Source organism: Labrus bergylta, chromosome 2 (genome assembly GCF_963930695.1).
Source record: "Labrus bergylta chromosome 2, fLabBer1.1, whole genome shotgun sequence".
Lineage (NCBI taxonomy): Eukaryota > Metazoa > Chordata > Actinopteri > Labriformes > Labridae > Labrus > Labrus bergylta.
Genome location: NC_089196.1, coordinates 29,343,008 through 29,362,381, shown reverse-complemented (window position 1 = coordinate 29,362,381; position 19,374 = coordinate 29,343,008). Strand labels below are relative to the sequence as shown.

Here is a 19,374-nt window from a genome sequence, read left to right as displayed (position 1 = left end):
ATAAAATATAGAAACTCACTTTATAAACTAAAAGACTTGTGCTTGTTTATTTTGTATTAGAGAAAGAAGTAAGACCCAGTGGCAGGCAGCAGATCTCTATTTCACAGTACAGGGTCTCTCTTTCTCCTCACAGTGCAGAGTAGGAGGAAAGGGAGGACAGGGTGGAGGGGGGAGATAAGGGGACTCCTGTGGAGAGGGATCCTATGCAGTTGACAATTTTCTGTAGGAGCAGTTGATGATTTAGTTTCTGGTAGCGTGCGAGAGCAGGTGCTGATCACTGTGTTCAGGGCGCCCTGCCCCTGAACTCGCTGTGTTGGTACACAGCTGGAGGGACGGGGATTGGCCAGTCGAGCAGGGAGAGAGAGAAAAGCAGCGGCGTCCCCTCCACGCTTCACAAAGACCGCCAAACTCTTGAGTGCTTCTAGGACTGCACAGGCATTGAACCTGCATGGGATTTTGAACATTTTTGGTTTTTGTTTTTTTTCCACCCAAAGAGCTTAAGAAGTTTGATTTTTTTTGTTATGAAATGGAGTACAGCTACACCCGGAGATACTACGCACCTGTGGTCACTGATGACCCGCCAGGTAGGCTGCAAAATGAGGGGAATTATTCAGACTTCAACTGGAATACATGAGTTATAAATAATCTATCAAATCAAATAGGAAATCCTTAGAATAGCATCAAGTATCTAGTTTCTTAACACTGGCTTCCCGTCAGTTGTAGAATACAATTCAAGATTCTGGTTCTTACTTTGAAAGTCCTGCAGGGTCAGGCACCGGCCTACGTCTCAGAACTTCTACGACCTCACACTCCCTGCAGATCTTTGAGGTCTTCTGATCAGGGTTTGCTGGTGGTCCCACACACCAGACTAAAGACCAAGGGAGAGGTTGTAGAGCCAAAACTTTTATAAGGACTTCTTTGTTTTTGTTTAATGCCTCGATCTCTCGTCGCTTCCTCTGAATGTAAAAACACGTCTGAGATTTTAAGAGTCGTGTTGTCTGAAGCAGGATTCGGGACACCTGTCCATCATTCAGCTGAGGGTGTCCTGCAGATAAGATAGTCTGGACCTTTATTTTAAGATTATTGGGCAGTGTTGACTCTTTTAAAAAGCAATTTTAGGACCTATTTGTTTAGACTTTCTTTTGATTCATCTGTTTTGTACTTTGTTGATTTCTTTCTGGTTTGTTGTCATCCTTTTGTAAAGCACTTTGTTACTCTCTGTTCTTGAAAGTTGCTTTATTACTAAAGTTATTCTTATTAAGTATAATGATGACAATCCTAGGAGAACTAACATTTCAAACATTTAACTTTAAATATTTCACTCAAGTCGAGTGATGGTGGATAATGACTCAGAAAAACGACTTATGCTATGCTATACTTACTCAAACCTTCACTAAAAAAAGTCATTCATGGTGTTTGGTATTAAGCTGAATTAAACGTATTTTATTTAATAACAGGTCTGTATCACAGGAAACATCATTTGATACATGAAGGAGGGAGGATGAAGTCAGTAAACAGTTTAAGTACAAAGTCTGTCCAACTCAGGCCTGAAATGTTTTCATAGCTGCAGTAGTGGTTGATCCCTGGTTTTTCTAGACTACGTTGCTTGTAATGTTTTTGATTTCAGACTCTGAGTCGGCAGTAATTATTCAACGTACATTTAAAGAGCAACATCTACATCTCTCTCTGTATTTCTGTTTTAATTTAAGAGACACTTAAAAGGTCAAATCTTAATAATGCACACACAGTTCAACAATTCAAATAAAATCACAATTATTCCAAAATGCAGAAAGTTGAAGAAAAAAAAACTCTATGTATGCGCCTTAAAGCGTGAGCCTTTCATGGTTTTGTTTTTTAGGAGGAGTGTTGAAATGTCGTTATGTTTTCTTTCTGTCGTTAAGAGTTTTAAAAAGTCTGGCATGATAGAAATGTGTAAAGAGGTCACCGCTCGGAAGTGTGTTAACATGTGTGTGATCTTGTGCTCAGATGTGCACACAGTTGTTCTGGTGTGGAAAGTGTGTTTTTGTGTGTCTTGTTACTCCTTTAATATATATGGATCGGATCCTATTGTGTGTGTGCATCGTGTTTATTGGATTTAAGCTTTTTGAGAGTAGATGCTTAAACCCAAGGCTCACTGCTCGGCACCTTTCATTTCCATATTCACGTTTGTCTAAACAGAGATGATGTGTAAGTCTAGACACATGCATCTGTGTTTAAAATCATTACCAATGATGGGGCGGCTGTGGCTCAGTTGGTTGAGTCGGTCGTCTCTTGAAGGTCGGGGTTTGATCCCCAGCTCCTGCAGCAACATGTCCGATGTGTCCTTGTGTAAGACACTTAACCCCGAGTTGCTCCTTCTTGTCAGCGGCGTATGAATGGGATTAGATCCTTCTGATGGTCACCTTCCACAGCAGCCTCTGCCATCAGGGTGTGAATGTGTAGGTGTGACCTGCAGTGTGAAATCACTTTAAGTAGTCAGAAGACTAGAAAAGCGCTACACAAGCTCAAGTCCATTTACCATTTACAAAGTACATAAACAGTGTAAATAAATGAAATGGAGGTCTGTGTGAGGTTTAATTAATCTATTCTTAGAGGAGGATATTCATCTCTAACCCCTCTGTAAATGTTAATGCTTCAGTGTTTGTTTCCAACTATCTGTCCTGTATCTGTGCCTGGAGAGTTTGCATTTGTGTCCGGACGGGACAGGAGTCACCGCGGCCTCTTCACAGAGGTCAGGAATCTGTCAGCTACTAAATTACAGAGCAAGCACACGGTACGCTGTGGAGGTGGTGAAAGTCCGGAACGAGAAGAGAGGCTGTGACTTAACCGCTTGTTCAGCTGGACAACAGGAGAAAGTTAGAGCTCACGTGTGCAGAACCTAAATACGACAGAGTGTGCAGATCCAGTATTTAAAAGAGAATGTAGTAGATTATTTACAACCACATATAATGCATGTGTTTTTAAGATCTGTGTTTCTTAGAGGACACTTCCTGCTGTGTTTGGACCACCAACCCCAAAGTTACTTTACAAGACTCAGTACTCTTTAACTTCTCATTTATTTATCCAAGTTTTTTTATTTGTTTATGTGTTCCAGAGAAGAGCGGGAAAGAGGTGATGTCCAAAGGCTCCACTGGAATGGAGGTCATCCTGGCTTCACTTGAGGTCGGGCTTACTAACACAACTGGACACGACCGCACTTTAACAACAAGCACGTTTTATTTGCATAAAATCAGGAGCTTGATCGAAGTCAGTGACACACCTGTGTTTGTGCTAAGCTAACCTGATGCTAATAGAAGCGTCAGTTTTACTGTGTGAGATTATATCAAGCCTGGCATTTGAAGGTGAATTACTGTATTCTATGTCAGTGTTTCTTTAAGAAGGTATTTTCTTCCTTTGAGTCAGAAACAAATGATGGCTGAGACGTGAGGTTTTCTTTTATAAGCTGTGAAAACTGTGAATAACATAAATTCACAGATCGATGCATCTGTATGAACAGCTGAGGGAAACTCTGCAGCAGATCTTGTTGCACATGTTGAATAATGTCTGTTACAGAGAAAGACGAGGTTTATAACGAGTTTCAATGAATCAGGGTATGGATACCTGTGTGTGTGTTTTGTTTAAAAAGTGTATTGTTTGTGTGTTGTGCAGAGCTCCCGGGATGTCCAGACAACTCTGAACATTTTGTACATTCTTACCGAGCTGCTGACTGTGGGTGAGTACACATTTCTCTTTTAATACTTCAGGAACTGTTCCAGTCTCTGACAGCTGAGGACTGTTTTGTGCTTCATTATTGTTTGTTGTTTAGCTTTTAGTTTCATTGGCACTTTCTTTGGTAGAAAAAAAACAGTAATGTGAAAAATGACAAAGACGTGTTTTTGAAAGTACAAGGACCTGCACTGATGAGCGTTTCTGCACTGACCGCGCCCACAACCTCAGTTTCAGATCACTTCTCACTGGTGCTTACTGTTGCTAGGATACAAAAGTTCTTTGGTGCCACTTCGGCTTCCCCTGATAGTAACCACTAAGTTAGTTTTACATTTCTTTGTATGCTTGATTTTTGGTTTAAATCAATAAAATTGTTTTGTCTTGTTTTCCTACTACAAGCAGCAGCTTTAGACCTGACAGTTTTACCCTCGAAAGAACAGATCTCTGGGTGCATGAGATAAACCGATGTTTTTACTTAATTGATTTTGGAAGTCCCGCCCCTTCATGATTGTAATTGGTTGATGAGGGAGAAGTGACATTTAGAAGCGGTTTTCAACTGAGAGTGCTGTGAGCGCTGCATCAACAAAACGCTGAAGCTGAGGGCGTGTTTGTAGTCAGGACGCTGAGAGCTGAAAATGCTAAACTACATTGATTTTGTATTGAAAATGGGGAAAAAAAACAAAACACTGTTAGTTGAAGACAGCCCTAAACAGTTAATTGTGTTTGTGAAGTGAACATTTTAGCTGGCATTGATAATATAGCGGTCATTCTGTCTTTTCAAGGATTTCAACCTCATATGCGTAGCTTCTATGTTTTACTCTCAGGCAATCACTACCTCTGAATGATTTGTTGTAGTCCAATCTTGAATGACATAATGTCGAATCTAATGCTTTTTATTTGTTGTTTTCCGTCTCAGGCAGAGGCCGCAGGGCCGGAGTATTTGTGTCTAAAGGAGGAACTGGAGTATTATTTCAGATTCTCATCTCTGCAAGTAAAGAGTTGCCTCCTAGTGAGGAGCTCATGCTGCAGCTTCATTCACTGCTGGCAAAGGTCGGCCCTAAAGGTACGCTCACTGTCACGTCTGAACACAAGCTGGCCTGATGAGTTTCTTTGTTTCTTTACCAAAGCTCACCAAAGTTAAGATCTTTCAGCCCATATTAAAAAGCCTTCTCTGTATAATCACTGACCTTACAACCTGTGTGTGTTCAGACAGAAAGTTTGGTGTGAAGGCCCGTTTGAGCGGAGCGCTGAATGTCACAGTCAACCTGTTGAAACAGAACCTACAGAACACCAAACTGCTTCTGCCCTGCCTGCAGGTTCTCAGGGTTTACTCCACCAACTGTAAGTCGTTTGAGTCCATGTCATTCAGATTGTTGCCTTTTTGTCCTTGAGCATCAGCAGAACAGCGTCAAGAAATATAAAAAAATAAATAATGAAATCCTGGAAGTACACTGTAAACTATCTTATTATGTTCACCTTAAACCAGGGGTGGGCAACTGGCGGCCCCCATCAACCCTTAACGTGGCCCTCAGATCAAATTTTACATATCAATTAATTGGAATGAAGAAGAAAACATGAGAAAATCTGCCATGAAATCATGAAAACCAGAAATATGTCCATAATAGTATTTGAGCACTGGTATATGTTGAGTTAAATTTGAGACATAATTGACTTTAATTGTTTTATATTCTACAATTTGGCCCCCTGGCAGTGAGAATTAAATGAATGTGGCCCCTTGCTGTGACCAAAGTTGCCCATCCCTGCCTTAAACTGACTCAGTTGAATTCAGTTCTTATAGTTCAGCTGCTGTAATGCTCTGTCTTTATGTGTCTGTTCATTAAAAGCGGTGAATGCTATTTCTCTGGGCAAGAACGGAGTGGTGGAGCTCATGTTCAAGATCGTGGCGCCGTACAGCAAGAAGAACACCAGCCTGCTCAAGTACGTCAGGACGATCGAGACAGCATGCACGTCGTGTTATAACAGACGAGTGGCATCCTCAAGCTTTTGTCTTTTAACATCAGTCATTGACGTTGTGTGTTCAGCAGACCATGTAACCCATTTGACCTGTTTCTAAATCAACAGGGTAGCTCTGGACGCACTGGGAGCTCTGCTCAAATCCAGTGAGTAATTTACTTTGTAGCATTGACTTTTTGACTCCTCGGTGGTTTAGCGTAAAGATCTTTAATCAGTGTTTGTGTCCAGTACTGCTCCCTTATGTCTCCCTCACCTCCATCATCATTTTACCCTTCGCCTGTCCTTGATTGATTCTCTGTTTTTTTTCAATCAAACACAGTTAATGTTCATTTAACAAGAATGTCCACTCTCAATCCCCCACTCACCCCCCTCTGTGTTTCTTTTCACTCTTCCAGTTCTTTTTTAATCTTAGCCCATAACTGTCAAGTAAAAGTTACCAGTGCTGCCCCTCTCTTATTTCTCTCTGCAGAGACGAATGCTCGCCGTGCAGTCGATGGCGGACATGTTCCGATCTTGTTGGCTCTGTACCTGGACTGGCATCGCAACGACACAAGACATCGTCACATGCTGATACGTAAAGGGCTGCTCGTCTGCCTCAGGAACATCACCAACATCAAGCTGGGCAGGAAAGCCTTCATAGACGCTGACGGCATGAGGGTCCTCTACAACTCCTCCACGGTGTGTGAGATTGTGACACACTCATGGAAGGCGATATTATGAGTGTTTGCATAAATTCATTGCATAAATCTGAGTTTATCACGATGCATAAGATGAATTATTTTATGCAAATGAGCAATGCTTTCTCACTCTGCATGTGTAGATTTGACCTGTTGATGGGGTACTGAGTATAAGGGTCCACGTTTACACACTGTTTCTATCAGAGGTGGAAGCGAACCCGGGCCTACCGCTCGAGACGAGAGTCTCAACAGATGGGACGCGCGTCCTGCCACTGCGCCACCAGCGCGCCCCAATTTATGTAGATTCTTATCTGAGATTTTAAATAGATTCATTACTTTTAAAAATTGATTATTTTTGTCTAGTCAGTCCCTCCCTGCTAAGAGCTAATGCTAGCTCTTTAACTCAGTAGAATGACAAGTGGAGCAGCAAGAAAATCAGCCAGTCTCACAGATGACTGGAGTGATCCCAAAGTATGTACTAATTTATAAATAGACTTTGAATCATGAAGCTAGAATCTAAATCAAATTGAATCGTGAGATGCCCAAAGATTCCCAGTCCTAATTTCTATGCAGTCAGATTACTAAGGGCAAATTTTGTGGTGAAAAATATTTTTGTATCTATTTTGCATTGAGGAGACACTTAAGGAACATAAAGAACAGCAGGTAGACATTAAAAAACGGAGGAATTGCTTATATGCTCTCTTAAATGTTTCTTTATCGCCTTTCCTGTCGTCATGAAAATGTTGCATTATGTTATTGAACATGTTATTGAACTGTGCAGACCTCTATGTGAAGTATGTTTCACTGCATAGTCACATTCTCACCTACTCACCACTTTCTGTCTGGTTTTGTTCCCAGGAGTGTCTCCCAGTGCGGACTCTGGATCCTCTGATCAACACGTCGAGCCTCATCATGAGGAAGTGTTTTCCTAAGAACCGTCTTCCTCTGCCCACCATCAAATCAGCCTTCCACTACCAGCTGCCACATATACCTGCTGCGGGGCCTGTGGCACAGCTGTACAGCCAGCCACCTGGGGGTGAGGACACAGGACACACACACACACACACACACACACACACACACACACACTTCACCAGTGTGCTCCAGCTTCTCACAGTTTGTGTGCAAAAAGCTTTCATTAGCAATTATGCAAGAACAGACAGAGAACCCATTTTTGATCCCAGATTCAATCTTGAATACCATAAAGGCTCGACACAGTAAAACGGTTGACACTGCTGCACACAATGTTCCTTACAGGGAGGAAAAGCCATCAGCTCTGCAACAAGCCCTTAAAGAAGGGTAAGACGTACGTAAGACACATCTCCATCCTCAGAGTGCTCAGACTCACTCACCGCTGCTTCCTCATTCGCCTCACATCATCGTTCTCTAACACATGACGTGTGTTAGTAACCAAGGCATAGTGAAGGTGTTTGTTCCATATGTGCTTGCCTGCTCATCAGTAGACCTTTCTACTTCTTTTACTGTCCTCGACTAATTTACACCCTTGTGTCCACAGAATGGTCAAATACTTGCTCTTCATTCAATGTGAGCAAAAATAAAAATATCTGACCAAAAAAACACATTTGTCATGTGACATTACGCTTCATTCAATCTGCTTAATGATCCTGTGTGTATGTTTTATTCCATGTCTTTTATGATTGTGTGAGGGCGACATTGAGCACAGAAAAATAATGAGTGTAAGGAAAAACACCATTTTGACAGCTCTGATTGGCATCATCTATTTATTGCCTTTTTCAGTTTAGAGCCGTGTTGTGTCAGTGAACTGACCATGGAGAACGCCCTAACATGACAAGCCTATACTGTAGTCTTAATGTACTTGAAGACATGCTGGTTAGAGATAAACTGCCGAGCATTTATTCCCTTTTCCAGGCCGCTCACTCCTCTCTCTGGATCATAGCAGCTCACATCGCTTCTTCTGTTTAATTTGCTCTCTTCCTGTCATAGTGGTGAGACTCACTGATCAAATCTGTTTAGTTTACGCAGCTGCATACGTGCAAGCTTGATCACACAGCTTGGACGATGACAAACTCCTCTCTTCGGCAGAGAAACAAGGGGAAATATGAGACATGAAAACCATAATAACTTTCTTCCTGTGTGTGCATACGCAGTGGACGATGTGGTGGATGAAAGTGATAACGAGGAGACGGACGCAGACACGGAGAACGATACTGAGAACGAGGAGGACGAGAAGGATCAGCACACCGCTGTAATGCTCCACACTCGCATGCACGCTCAGTATTTCACATCAGGACAGGACTTAAGATGTACTTTATTAATCCCGCTAGGAGAAATTCAATTTTACACTCTGTTGTTGAACATGCTACATACACAGGCTGAAATACACACACACACACACACACACACACACACACACACACACACACACACACACACACACACACACACACACACACACACACACACACACACACACACACACACACACACACACACACAAACAGGATCCTGTGGACATGCACTAATGGAGAGATGTCAGAGTGAGGGGTCTAACCACAGCGAGCGCTCCTGAGCTGGTAGGGGGGTTTGGTGCCTTGGCAAACCTCGGCAGTGCTCAGGGGGTGAACTGGCACCTCTCCAGCTACCAGACCAATTTCCAGATTTGGTCCGCACCGGGACTTGAACCAGCGACCCTGCAGTTCAAGTCTCGGTGCAGACAAAGTCTGGAAATTTGTCTGGACTTGTTGCAATATATATTAAAAATGTTGTTTTAACTCAGTGATACCGTTCTTTGAGAGATAGCCCTCTTGTACATTTAAGAAATATATATATATATATATATATATATATATATATATCGTAATTGAATGTCACTACAGAGTTTGATGTAAAAAATAAAAATAAAAAATGTCTGAAGAATATTGATTTAGAAACGAGCCATTTAGTTAAAAAAACAGAAGTTTTGTATAGAAATGAACATTTAATTTCACAGTTAGCAATAAAACATCAGGTTAGAATTCAGTTGTGGGAACTTTGGGACACTTTGATTGTATAATACAGAATGTAGAGTTTCACATAGCTGAGCCACAGTTGTATGTCGCTCTGATGAGGGTGATGATGATGCCGTCTAGTTGCACACATCCTTATTCCCAGCAGAGGGCGGTCATGACTCACTGGATGTGGCCAAACAATTACATATGATAACTTTAAACATCTCTCTTATCTGGTTTGATGAAAACATTGTTCTGCTCTTAAATAGTGTGAGGAAACAACCAGACAATCACTTAAATACGACGCGCTCAGAAATATAACAACACTCATACGTTTCTATTTCTTCAGCTGTTTTAAATATTTCGTTTTCTCGACCTCATATTCCTTGGACAGTTCCTGATCTACGATTGTGTTTGATGTGTTTGCTCCCTCTGTGTCCTTTCGATCAGAATGACGACATAGAGACGGACCTTAACAAGCTGCATCCCAAAAAGATCCCTGGACGTCCCTTTGAGGAGTTAAGGATTTATGAAAGGTTCTTTGTGGAGCTTTCTGAGGACTTCCAGGCAAGTATTTTGTTCACTGTTGACAACAATTGTATCAGTCAATCAATCAATTTTTATTTGTATAGCGTCAACTCATAACAAGTGTTATCTCGAGACACTTTACAAAAAGCAGGTAAAATACCTTACTCTTTGTCTGTTAACATTACAAAAGGGGTTGTTCTGGCAGGCCTAAGAAAGCTCAAGAGCTCCCAGGAAAGTAGGTGGTTAGTGACTGAGATTTACAGATAGATACATGCAGTAATATGATGTACTGTATATGCACACAGAGAGAGAGAGAGAGAGGAGCTCAAGGTGCCAGTTCCCTCCGGTAGTCTGAGCCTATAGCAGCATAACTAAGAGCTGGTCTACACCAGCACTAACTATAAGATTTATCAAAAAGGAAAGTTTTAAGTCTATTCTTAAAAATACAGACTGTGTCTATAACCAACATGAAGCTAAGTCTTTATTTCTGTTTTCATAGTTAGGATGGATGACGTTCTTTTTTTCTACTTTGTTCTGATCTGTGGATCTTATTTCTGCAGGGTTTCAACTTTGATTGCTCGAAGAGTGCCTCTACCACATCTTCATCATCCACCTTCTCCTCATCGTCAGCCTCCACTCAGCCCTCTCGGCCAATCATAGTGCCCACAGCTCAGGCCCTGTCCCCCAAACGGGATCCCATATCGATCCCACTGGGGGGTTGCAATCCTACCAAAGGAACACACACACTCCCGTCTCCTTCTGCACCCACGCCCACTCCTCCTGCTCCTCTAGTGCCCTTAGAACTGGACACCATCCACCTGGACAAGGACCAAGACAAACAGGAGAAGGCCAACATTCCTTCCCCCGACACACACTCGGCACGTTCCCCCCTCAGCAGGCCTCCTCAGGGGCAGGTGATAGCACAGGAGCTCGTGAATGTGTTGGAGGGCGTGTCTCTGGACGAGGAGGTGTTTCTGAGTGCAGACGACGGAGGGAGAAAGGGAGTCAAACAAGAAGGGTCCCCGGTCAACACCACAAGACACATCCAGTCCCCCCTGCTCCTGGGGGGTATCCCTGCGCTGCGTGTGGGAGGAGGAGGCAGCAACTGGGGATCGGATTGTGGCTCAGAGGGTGCTGAAGACGAGGGAGCGGAAGGAGCTGTTCTGGAGGTGCCGGACACGGCGCTGCTCCTCCCGCTGCACGACCCCGACCTCTACGTGGAGATGGTGAAGGGAACGCTCTCTGTACCTCAGTACGCTGAAGTGGCTTACCCAGACTACTTTGGCCATGTGGCTCCAACTTTCAGGGAGCCCCATCTGGAGAGAGTTTATGGCGTTCAGAGGTGAGATGTTTGTTTTTTTTTGAAGATATTTTTCTGTCCATTTTTTTTATGCCGTCATTGAAGAGAGTGAGGGGAAAATATTGGGAGGATAGAGTGGAGGATGACAGGAAGCAAATATCAAGGGATCAGACTGTCAGCCACTGGATGTGGAAATGAGGAAATCAGTCAGTTTTTGGCCGACAGTAAAAAAAAAAAAAAAACTACATGAAAGAACTGAAAATGGGAAACACATGTTCTGTAACTGAACTCAACCTTTGACACAAACAAATTTGTCTTCATCAAGTTCCAATGCAGCCACAGCCGGCAGCTTTCTAGAGTTACTCTGCGTCATTCAGCGTCGTCTTCTAGTTCATACTTTGTTGTTTGCCGATATTCTTTTGCGTAGTAGTTCTAGCAATAGCAATGTTTAAGTAAAGCACTTTTTAAACCTTCAGGCAGAGATTTGGGAAAAGTAAAATGCAATGATATGATTCTGCAAGTGATTTTCTTTTCCACTCTTTGGACATCATTCACCAACCTTTTTTTGGAAAGAAATGCCCTCTTCTTTATTTGGATTTGCTGTTAGGTAAGAACACTTGAACCAAACTTCTGCACATATGAGTGCTGATATGCCGGATGTGGTTACATGTGCTCGCAAACAATCTGCAGTTTAAAAACAGGATCATGACTCTACCTTCGATTTGTCTAAGAACGTCTCATAAGTACAAACTTAAGAACAACTTAAGGAGATATTTGTGAGTTCTTTTTGAGCCTGCAGTTTACATTTCAAACTCTGCTGTGTATGGATGACGAACAAATCGTACATCCATTATGTTTACAGTGTGTTTGTTTTTGCATTTAATCCTGCAGGTCTAAGATATTCCAGGACATTGAGAGGTTGATCCATCCTAATGATATCGTGGATAAAGTAGTTTATGACCTGGACATTCCAAGGTGAGTTCCTCTTAATGATTCTGATCCCAAACCATGACACCAATCCCCCCCCCCCCCCTTAAACTCCTTGGCCTTTGTAACAGCAGCTTTTATTTGTCCTGTTGGAGATATTGTTGAGAGGTGTCACATTAACAAAGCAGATTAAAGTATCCCATGAAGCGTTTGTACATTTTAACATGAATGTGTTTTGTTGTGTTCTCAGTTGTCCTTTGATTGAAGACAACGGGGAGTCGCTGAAGTTCAACTCTCAGTTTGAGTCTGGAAACCTGAGGAAGGTGGTTCAAGTGAGAAAGTGAGTAATTGTTGACACATCAGAAGAAACAAAGAAAGAGTTCAATGTTGGCCCTTTTCTTCATTCCTCCTCTTTTCATGCTGACTTTGAAGCTTACGTAACCTTGTTCAAGTTGTTATACTTATCTAGATATGCAATGCAAAAAGCTTATTTATGTTGAAAAGGAAATTTAAAGATGGCTCTAATAAGTTGTTCAGGAGCCTGTAAAGGGAAACTAAATCCTGTTGGTTTCATTACCAACACAGAAAAAACAAGAAAATATGTTCCTGTAAAATATGGTCATGTTAGGGTCAGTGGTTTCATATTTCATGTGCTGCACTGTGTATCATATCTTCAGCTTTTTTGTTTCTTTATTTCCTGACACTCTAAAACAAATCTAGAGAAAACTGTGGGAGCAGAGCTGGGTTATAATAACCATTCTCACCATGCTTCTGTACGACAAGCTATGGGAGACATGGTCTGAGAAGGTTCTCTTTTTATCAGATTAGTATCTTTTAAGATGGGGTCAAATGTTCCTGTAAAGGTTCTACTAGTGTTGTAGTCAAGACCACACTAACAGAGACCAAGACATACCTGAGACCGGAGCGCTACGAGACCAAGACAAGACTAAGACAAGACCAAGACATTAAGAGATCACGACCAAGACCAAGACCAATGTAGGGTGACACAGAGACAAGACAGAGACCATAAATATCACAGAAAAATCATCATCTTGTGTGCAGAGTGTGTCACTCACTTAGACCGTAACACCAGGAAGGTGAAGGTTATTGAAGTTATTTGTTCTTCTAGAAAGACACATTTTCCTTCTTATCACACAGTAATGTCTGTCTTGGCCGTTCTTGATTTAAAATTCTGATTGAGACGGAGACAAGGTCGAGTAAAAATGCTTTCAAATCCGAGACGAGACCTTCAAAAAAGTGGTCTTGAGTCCAGGTCCTATTTCGAGTACCACAACACCAGGACCTTCATCTGAACTTGAATAAAAGTGAAATGTTTTCCCTCCAGTGTGATTTGTGGTTGACGATGTTTGGCTCTAATCTAATTATGGTGTTTCTCCAGAAATGAGTACGACCTGGTGCTGAATTCAGACATCAACAGTAACCACTACCATCAGTGGTTCTACTTTGAGGTGAGCGGTATGCGAGTGGGAACAATGTACCGCTTCAACATCATCAACTGTGAGAAGTCCAACAGCCAGTTCAACTACGGTGAGAGGCAAAGAGTCTCCGTGTGATTTTCATATTTTTGTAAATATTCTATTAAATTGAACTATTTAAAGAGCTTTTTTGGCGTGCAGCTCTAAGCCTAAAAAGCATTGACTATGCACAATTATTCACTTGAACATCAGGCATGGCATATTCATAACTCGTGTTCCTTTCTGCTTTCTGTGTGTGTGTGTGTGTGTGTGTGTGTGTGTGTGTGTGTGTGTGTGTGTGTGTGTGTGTGTGTGTGTGTGTGTGTGTGTGTGTGTGTGTGTGTGTGTGTGTGTGTGTGTGTGTGTGTGTGTGTGTGTGTGTGTGTGTGTGTGTGTGTGTGTGTGTGTGTGTGTGTGTGTGTGTGTGTGTGTGTAGGCATGCAGGTACTGATGTACTCTGTGCAGGAGGCGATCAGTGGAAGGCCTCGCTGGGTCAGAACAGGAACAGACATCTGTTACTACAAGTGGGTACACTCAGTATGCAAAACACCCAGAGACTGATACAGTATATATAAAGAGAGCAAATGAATAAAAGCTTCATTAGGCTTTTATTCCATCTATATATATGTAACAGACACACAGTGGAATAAATCTGTGTTACTCAGTTACCAGTGTGCTTTGAAGAGAACAGATAAATAACATGCTGTTTTTGTCACCTGCTGCAGTGCAGTGTAATGAATCCAATGTCTCCTGTATGTATTTACTATCGCTGTAAATCCACATCTTGACTGCTTTATAGCGCACTGCACTGACAAAGTTATTATGAGCTGGTTTTAATGAACTGCAACATTTTGGAAAGGTTTCCTCTTCAGAAGACACAAACACTGCCTGCACAAATGTAAAAAAAAAAATGTAATGCGGTATAATCCTTCATAGGTACCTGTTTACATTGCAATATGATTGTTTGATATATTTCTTGATTTTATAGATATTTTAATGACAAACACAACAAATAGGTAGGTGTCATTGAACCAAGTCGCCCACTGACACAAAGCCATCTTTTGTGCAAACACACGTGAATCCTTAGGCCCTTTGTCCACTTAGCATATTTTCTGAGTGCCAGCGTCTTTTTTTTCAGTTGTTTTCAATGAGTAGAGCGTTTGTAGCTGCACGTGGCTACCCTGAGAAAAAGTACAGCACACAGCGTTCAGAGCACACTTTGTGTGGCGGCTCCGAGCGCTTGAAGTGAAAATCTTTCAACTTTTTAGAAAGCCTCTGTTGACGTCACCATCGCTCTTTTCCAAATGTATGAAAGTCCCCGTACTTTTGCCTCCTACAGATCGTGTCTTGTTCCCACATGCTCTTTGCTCCGTGTCAGCTGGGGTAAAAACTATCTCAACTATAAGACATTCAGTAAAAAGTAACGGAGCAGTGTCGGTCAGACAGCAGCCGTTGTCAACACACTGTTGTCATAGAGACAGGACGGACATGCAGCGCTATTCCACTGAGTGCACAAGCGCTTTCCCATAAAGTTGATCTTCATCATCAGGTCACCGCCTTTGTGAAATGTCTTTAGTTATCAGTCTCCACTTTTCCTTTTTTTTACATTCTGCCATTAATTCTTCTGATGAGTCTGATCTGTTGAAGCTAACATAAAGGTGTGTGTCCTACCTGTTCAGAGACACAAAGTGTTAGTACGTTTTTTCATGGATTCATTCATCTTGATAATTTTGTGGACATATCTTTAAATTGTGTCAACCATCTCACAGTAATTCTTCTTTTGGGTCTGTGAAGCTGTAACCTTATATGGTGAAACATGTAAATTGTAGCAGATCTGTGTTTGGATAGGAGCCAACTATATGTTGTCAACAACTGTTTGCTAGACAAAGAGTCTACATCTGTTATGTATACAAATCGGTGTCATGTCATCTTTATTGTTTTATAGTGATGTACCCAAATAGAAAGGAATTTGTGGGCTGTACCTTCTAGCAGAATATAAGCCACACTGTGTGATAAAGATTTTGCCATTTTGCCCATGATGGCCACTTTGCCAATGATTCTGAATGATTGTGAGATCTTGGTCAGCATGGGTCAGCGATGGTCTGCACTTTGTCAGCCATGTGTGTTGTGTTTCTGTGTTGTCTGACCATGGCTATAATACCCTTATTAATAAATCTAAGATGATCCACAGTCTGTTTTACGTTTTCATAATTGTCCATCTACAACAGAAATAACTCCCACCTAACACAAAGGGCTGCAGAATATTACTGCTCAAAAAAATTCAGTCTGCTATAACTCCGACTTGAACCATGAGCTCAGTCTGAAACGTATAATAGAATGTACACATCCACTGCAAAGTTACCAGAAACTGTAAACGAGACGAGCGATGTGTTGTTATAAAGATACCGTATAAGTGTACCTCATAAAGACTGACTTGTGGTAACGTTATTGTGAAATGTTAACTCATGAAATGTTTGAACTTCTTCATAGGAATCACTTTGCGAGGAGCTCCATTGCAGCCGGCGGTCAGAAAGGAAAATCCTATTACACGATGACCTTCACAACGAGCTTCAGCCACAAGGACGACGTCTGCTACTTTGCCTATCATTACCCGTACACATACTCCACTCTTAAGGTACCATTACAATACCAGTTACCATAACACCATTACAATACCAGTTACCATTACAATACAATTACAATACCAGTTACCATAACACCATTACAATACCAGTTACCATAACACCATTACAATACCAGTAACCATTACAATACAATTACAATACCAGTTACCATAACACCATTACAATACCAGTAACCATTACAATACAATTATAATACCAGTTACCATAACACCATTACAATACCAGTTACCATAACACCATTACAATACCAATAACCACTACAATACCAGTTACCATTACACCATTACAATACCAGTAACCACTACAATACCAGTTACCATTACACCATTACAATACCAGTAACCATTACAATACAATTACAATACCAGTAACCATCACACCATCACAATACCAGTAACCATTACAATACAATTACAATACCAGTAACCATCACACCATTACAATACCAGTAACCATTACAATACAATTACAATACCAGTTACCATAACACCATTACAATACCAGTAACCATTACAATACAATTATAATACCAGTTAACATAACACCATTACAATACCAGTTACCTTAACACCATCACAATACCAGTAACCATTACAATACAATTATAATACCAGTTACCATAACACCATTACAATACCAGTTACCATAACACCATTACAATACCAATAACCACTACAATACCAGTTACCATTACACCATTACAATACCAGTAACCACTACAATACCAGTTACCATTACACCATTACAATACCAGTAACCATTACAATACAATTACAATACCAGTAACCATCACACCATCACAATACCAGTAACCACTACAATACCAGTTACCATAACACCATTACAATACCAGTAACCATTACAATACAATTACAATACCAGTTACCATTACACCATTACAATACCAGTAACCATTACAATACAATTACAATACCAGTTACCATTACACCATTACAATACCAGTTACCATAACACCATTACAATACCAGTAACCATTACAATACAATTACAATACCAGTTACCATAACACCATTACAATACCAGTTACCATCACACCATCACAATACCAGTTACCATCACACCATCACAATACCAGTTACCATCACACCATCACAATACCAGTTACCATCACACCATCACAATACCAGTAACCATTACAATACAATTATAATACCAGTTAACATAACACCATTACAATACCAGTAACCATTACAATACCAGTTACCATAACACCATTACAATACCAGTAACCATTACACCATTACAATACCAGTAACCATTACACCATTACAATACCAGTAACCATTACAATACCAGTTACCATCACACCATCACAATACCAGTAACCATCACAATACCAGTTACCATCACACCATCACAATACCAGTAACCATTACAATACAATTACAATACCAGTAACCATCACACCATTACAATACCAGTAACCATTACAATACCAGTTACCATAACACCATTACAATACCAGTAACCATTACACCATTACAATACCAGTAACCATTACACCATTACAATACCAGTAACCATTACAATACAATTACAATACCAGTAACCATTACACCATTACAATACCAGTAACCATTACACCATTAAAATACCAGTAACCATTACAATACAATTACAATACCAGTAACCATTACACCATTACAATACCAGTAACCATTACAATACAATTACAATACCAGTAACCATTACAATACAATTACAATACCAGTAACCATAACACCATTACAATACCAGTAACCATTACAATACAATTACAATACCAGTTACCATAACACCATTACAATACCAGTAACCATTACACCATTACAATACCAGTTACCATCACACCATTACAATACCAGTAACCATTACAATACAATTACAATACCAGTAACCATTACAATACAATACCAGTAACCATAACACCATTACAATACCAGTTACCATAACACCATTACAATACCAGTTACCATAACACCATTACAATACCAGTAACCATTACAATACCAGTAACCATTACAATACAATTACAATACCAGTTACCATCACACCATTACAATACCAGTTACCATAACACCATTACAATACCAGTAACCATTACAATTACAATACCAGTAACCGTTAAAATACCAGTAACATTTACAATACCAGTAACCATTAAATAGAGTGTAAATATTAAAGCGTGTGTGACCTTGTTGATCCAGTAGATGGCGCCCTTCATCACCAGCATGAAAACAAAACAACAGAGATGTTATAAACAAGTCGAGAGGAAGCCGTACATTCAAGTTGTAGATTTTCATGGAGTTAAAGTGAAATGTTGAATTCTTAGTTTGCTGTTTTCCATCGTGTCCTCAGATGCACCTGTCCAAACTGGAGGCTCTGAGGACCCCCCAGATCTACCTGAGACAGGACGTCCTGTGTGAAACTCTAGGGGGAAACAAATGCCCCCTCCTCACCATCACTGCCATGCCAGAGTCCAACTCCAATGATCACATCTGTCAATTCAGTGAGTTCATCCACGTGGGTCTGTGTGGAATATCAAATCTGTTTCATGATGGAGGATTCATCTTAAAGGGGACATATTATGAAAAATCCACTTCCACAGTGTTTCTGAACTTATATCTGGGTAACCTGAGTGTCTACAGACCCACAACATGTGAAATAAACCCATCCAGTCCTTTGTTTGTGGTCTGCATAAGTCTTACAACACAGAGGAAAATGCTCCGTTTCAAATGTGCTCTCCTTGTGATGTCACAGTGGGATTCTGGTAGAATAAAATCCCCTCTCCTCCCCTGGTATCTCCACCCATAGACTCCACCCCCAGCCTAGAACAAAACTTTTGCGCTGGTCTGCCATTTTTATTCTCTCTACAGAGGAGTGATGTCTACCAGGAAAACTCAGAGGGGGGGCTCATTTCATTTAAAGAGACACACACACCAAAACGGAGCGTTCTGAGAGAGCTGGTTCATACAGGATCACAAAACTCCTCTGGTGCTTGATTCATGTTATGTTTTGACCAAAGCACAGCACAGATGTTTCATTGAGACCACAGGGGGCTGTTTGAAGAGGTGGGACAGGGGTATGATATGTCCTCTTTTGAAAATGTGGCGGTAACACAAAATATTGTAGCATATTGTGAGTTACCCTTCGATCCCACCCCGATTACTGACC

At 41.1% G+C, this 19,374-nt stretch overlaps 1 protein-coding gene across 3 annotated transcripts in view; it reads left to right on the top strand.

Moving 5' to 3' along the window:
- The window catches only part of agtpbp1 (ATP/GTP binding carboxypeptidase 1), a 39,780-nt gene that overhangs the window by 7,237 nt on the left and 13,169 nt on the right, over positions 1-19,374 (top strand). The window contains exons 1-19 of one of the 3 annotated variants that reach the window (XM_065951218.1): positions 451-584; positions 3,095-3,162; positions 3,649-3,712; positions 4,622-4,768; positions 4,915-5,046; positions 5,550-5,643; positions 5,788-5,825; positions 6,149-6,357; positions 7,215-7,392; positions 7,614-7,655; positions 8,486-8,583; positions 9,776-9,892; positions 10,414-11,195; positions 12,045-12,128; positions 12,331-12,420; positions 13,480-13,628; positions 13,992-14,079; positions 16,046-16,190; positions 18,559-18,709. In XM_065951218.1, the coding sequence (XP_065807290.1) occupies positions 527-584; positions 3,095-3,162; positions 3,649-3,712; positions 4,622-4,768; positions 4,915-5,046; positions 5,550-5,643; positions 5,788-5,825; positions 6,149-6,357; positions 7,215-7,392; positions 7,614-7,655; positions 8,486-8,583; positions 9,776-9,892; positions 10,414-11,195; positions 12,045-12,128; positions 12,331-12,420; positions 13,480-13,628; positions 13,992-14,079; positions 16,046-16,190; positions 18,559-18,709 (2,734 nt within the window). In that variant the 5' untranslated portion in view covers positions 451-526. Of the gene's footprint in view, positions 1-450; positions 585-3,094; positions 3,163-3,648; positions 3,713-4,621; positions 4,769-4,914; positions 5,047-5,549; positions 5,644-5,787; positions 5,826-6,148; positions 6,358-7,214; positions 7,393-7,613; positions 7,656-8,485; positions 8,584-9,775; positions 9,893-10,413; positions 11,196-12,044; positions 12,129-12,330; positions 12,421-13,479; positions 13,629-13,991; positions 14,080-16,045; positions 16,191-18,558; positions 18,710-19,374 lie in introns of those variants that run through there. The other 2 variants (XM_020657872.3, XM_065951216.1) reach the window with 2 other exon arrangements.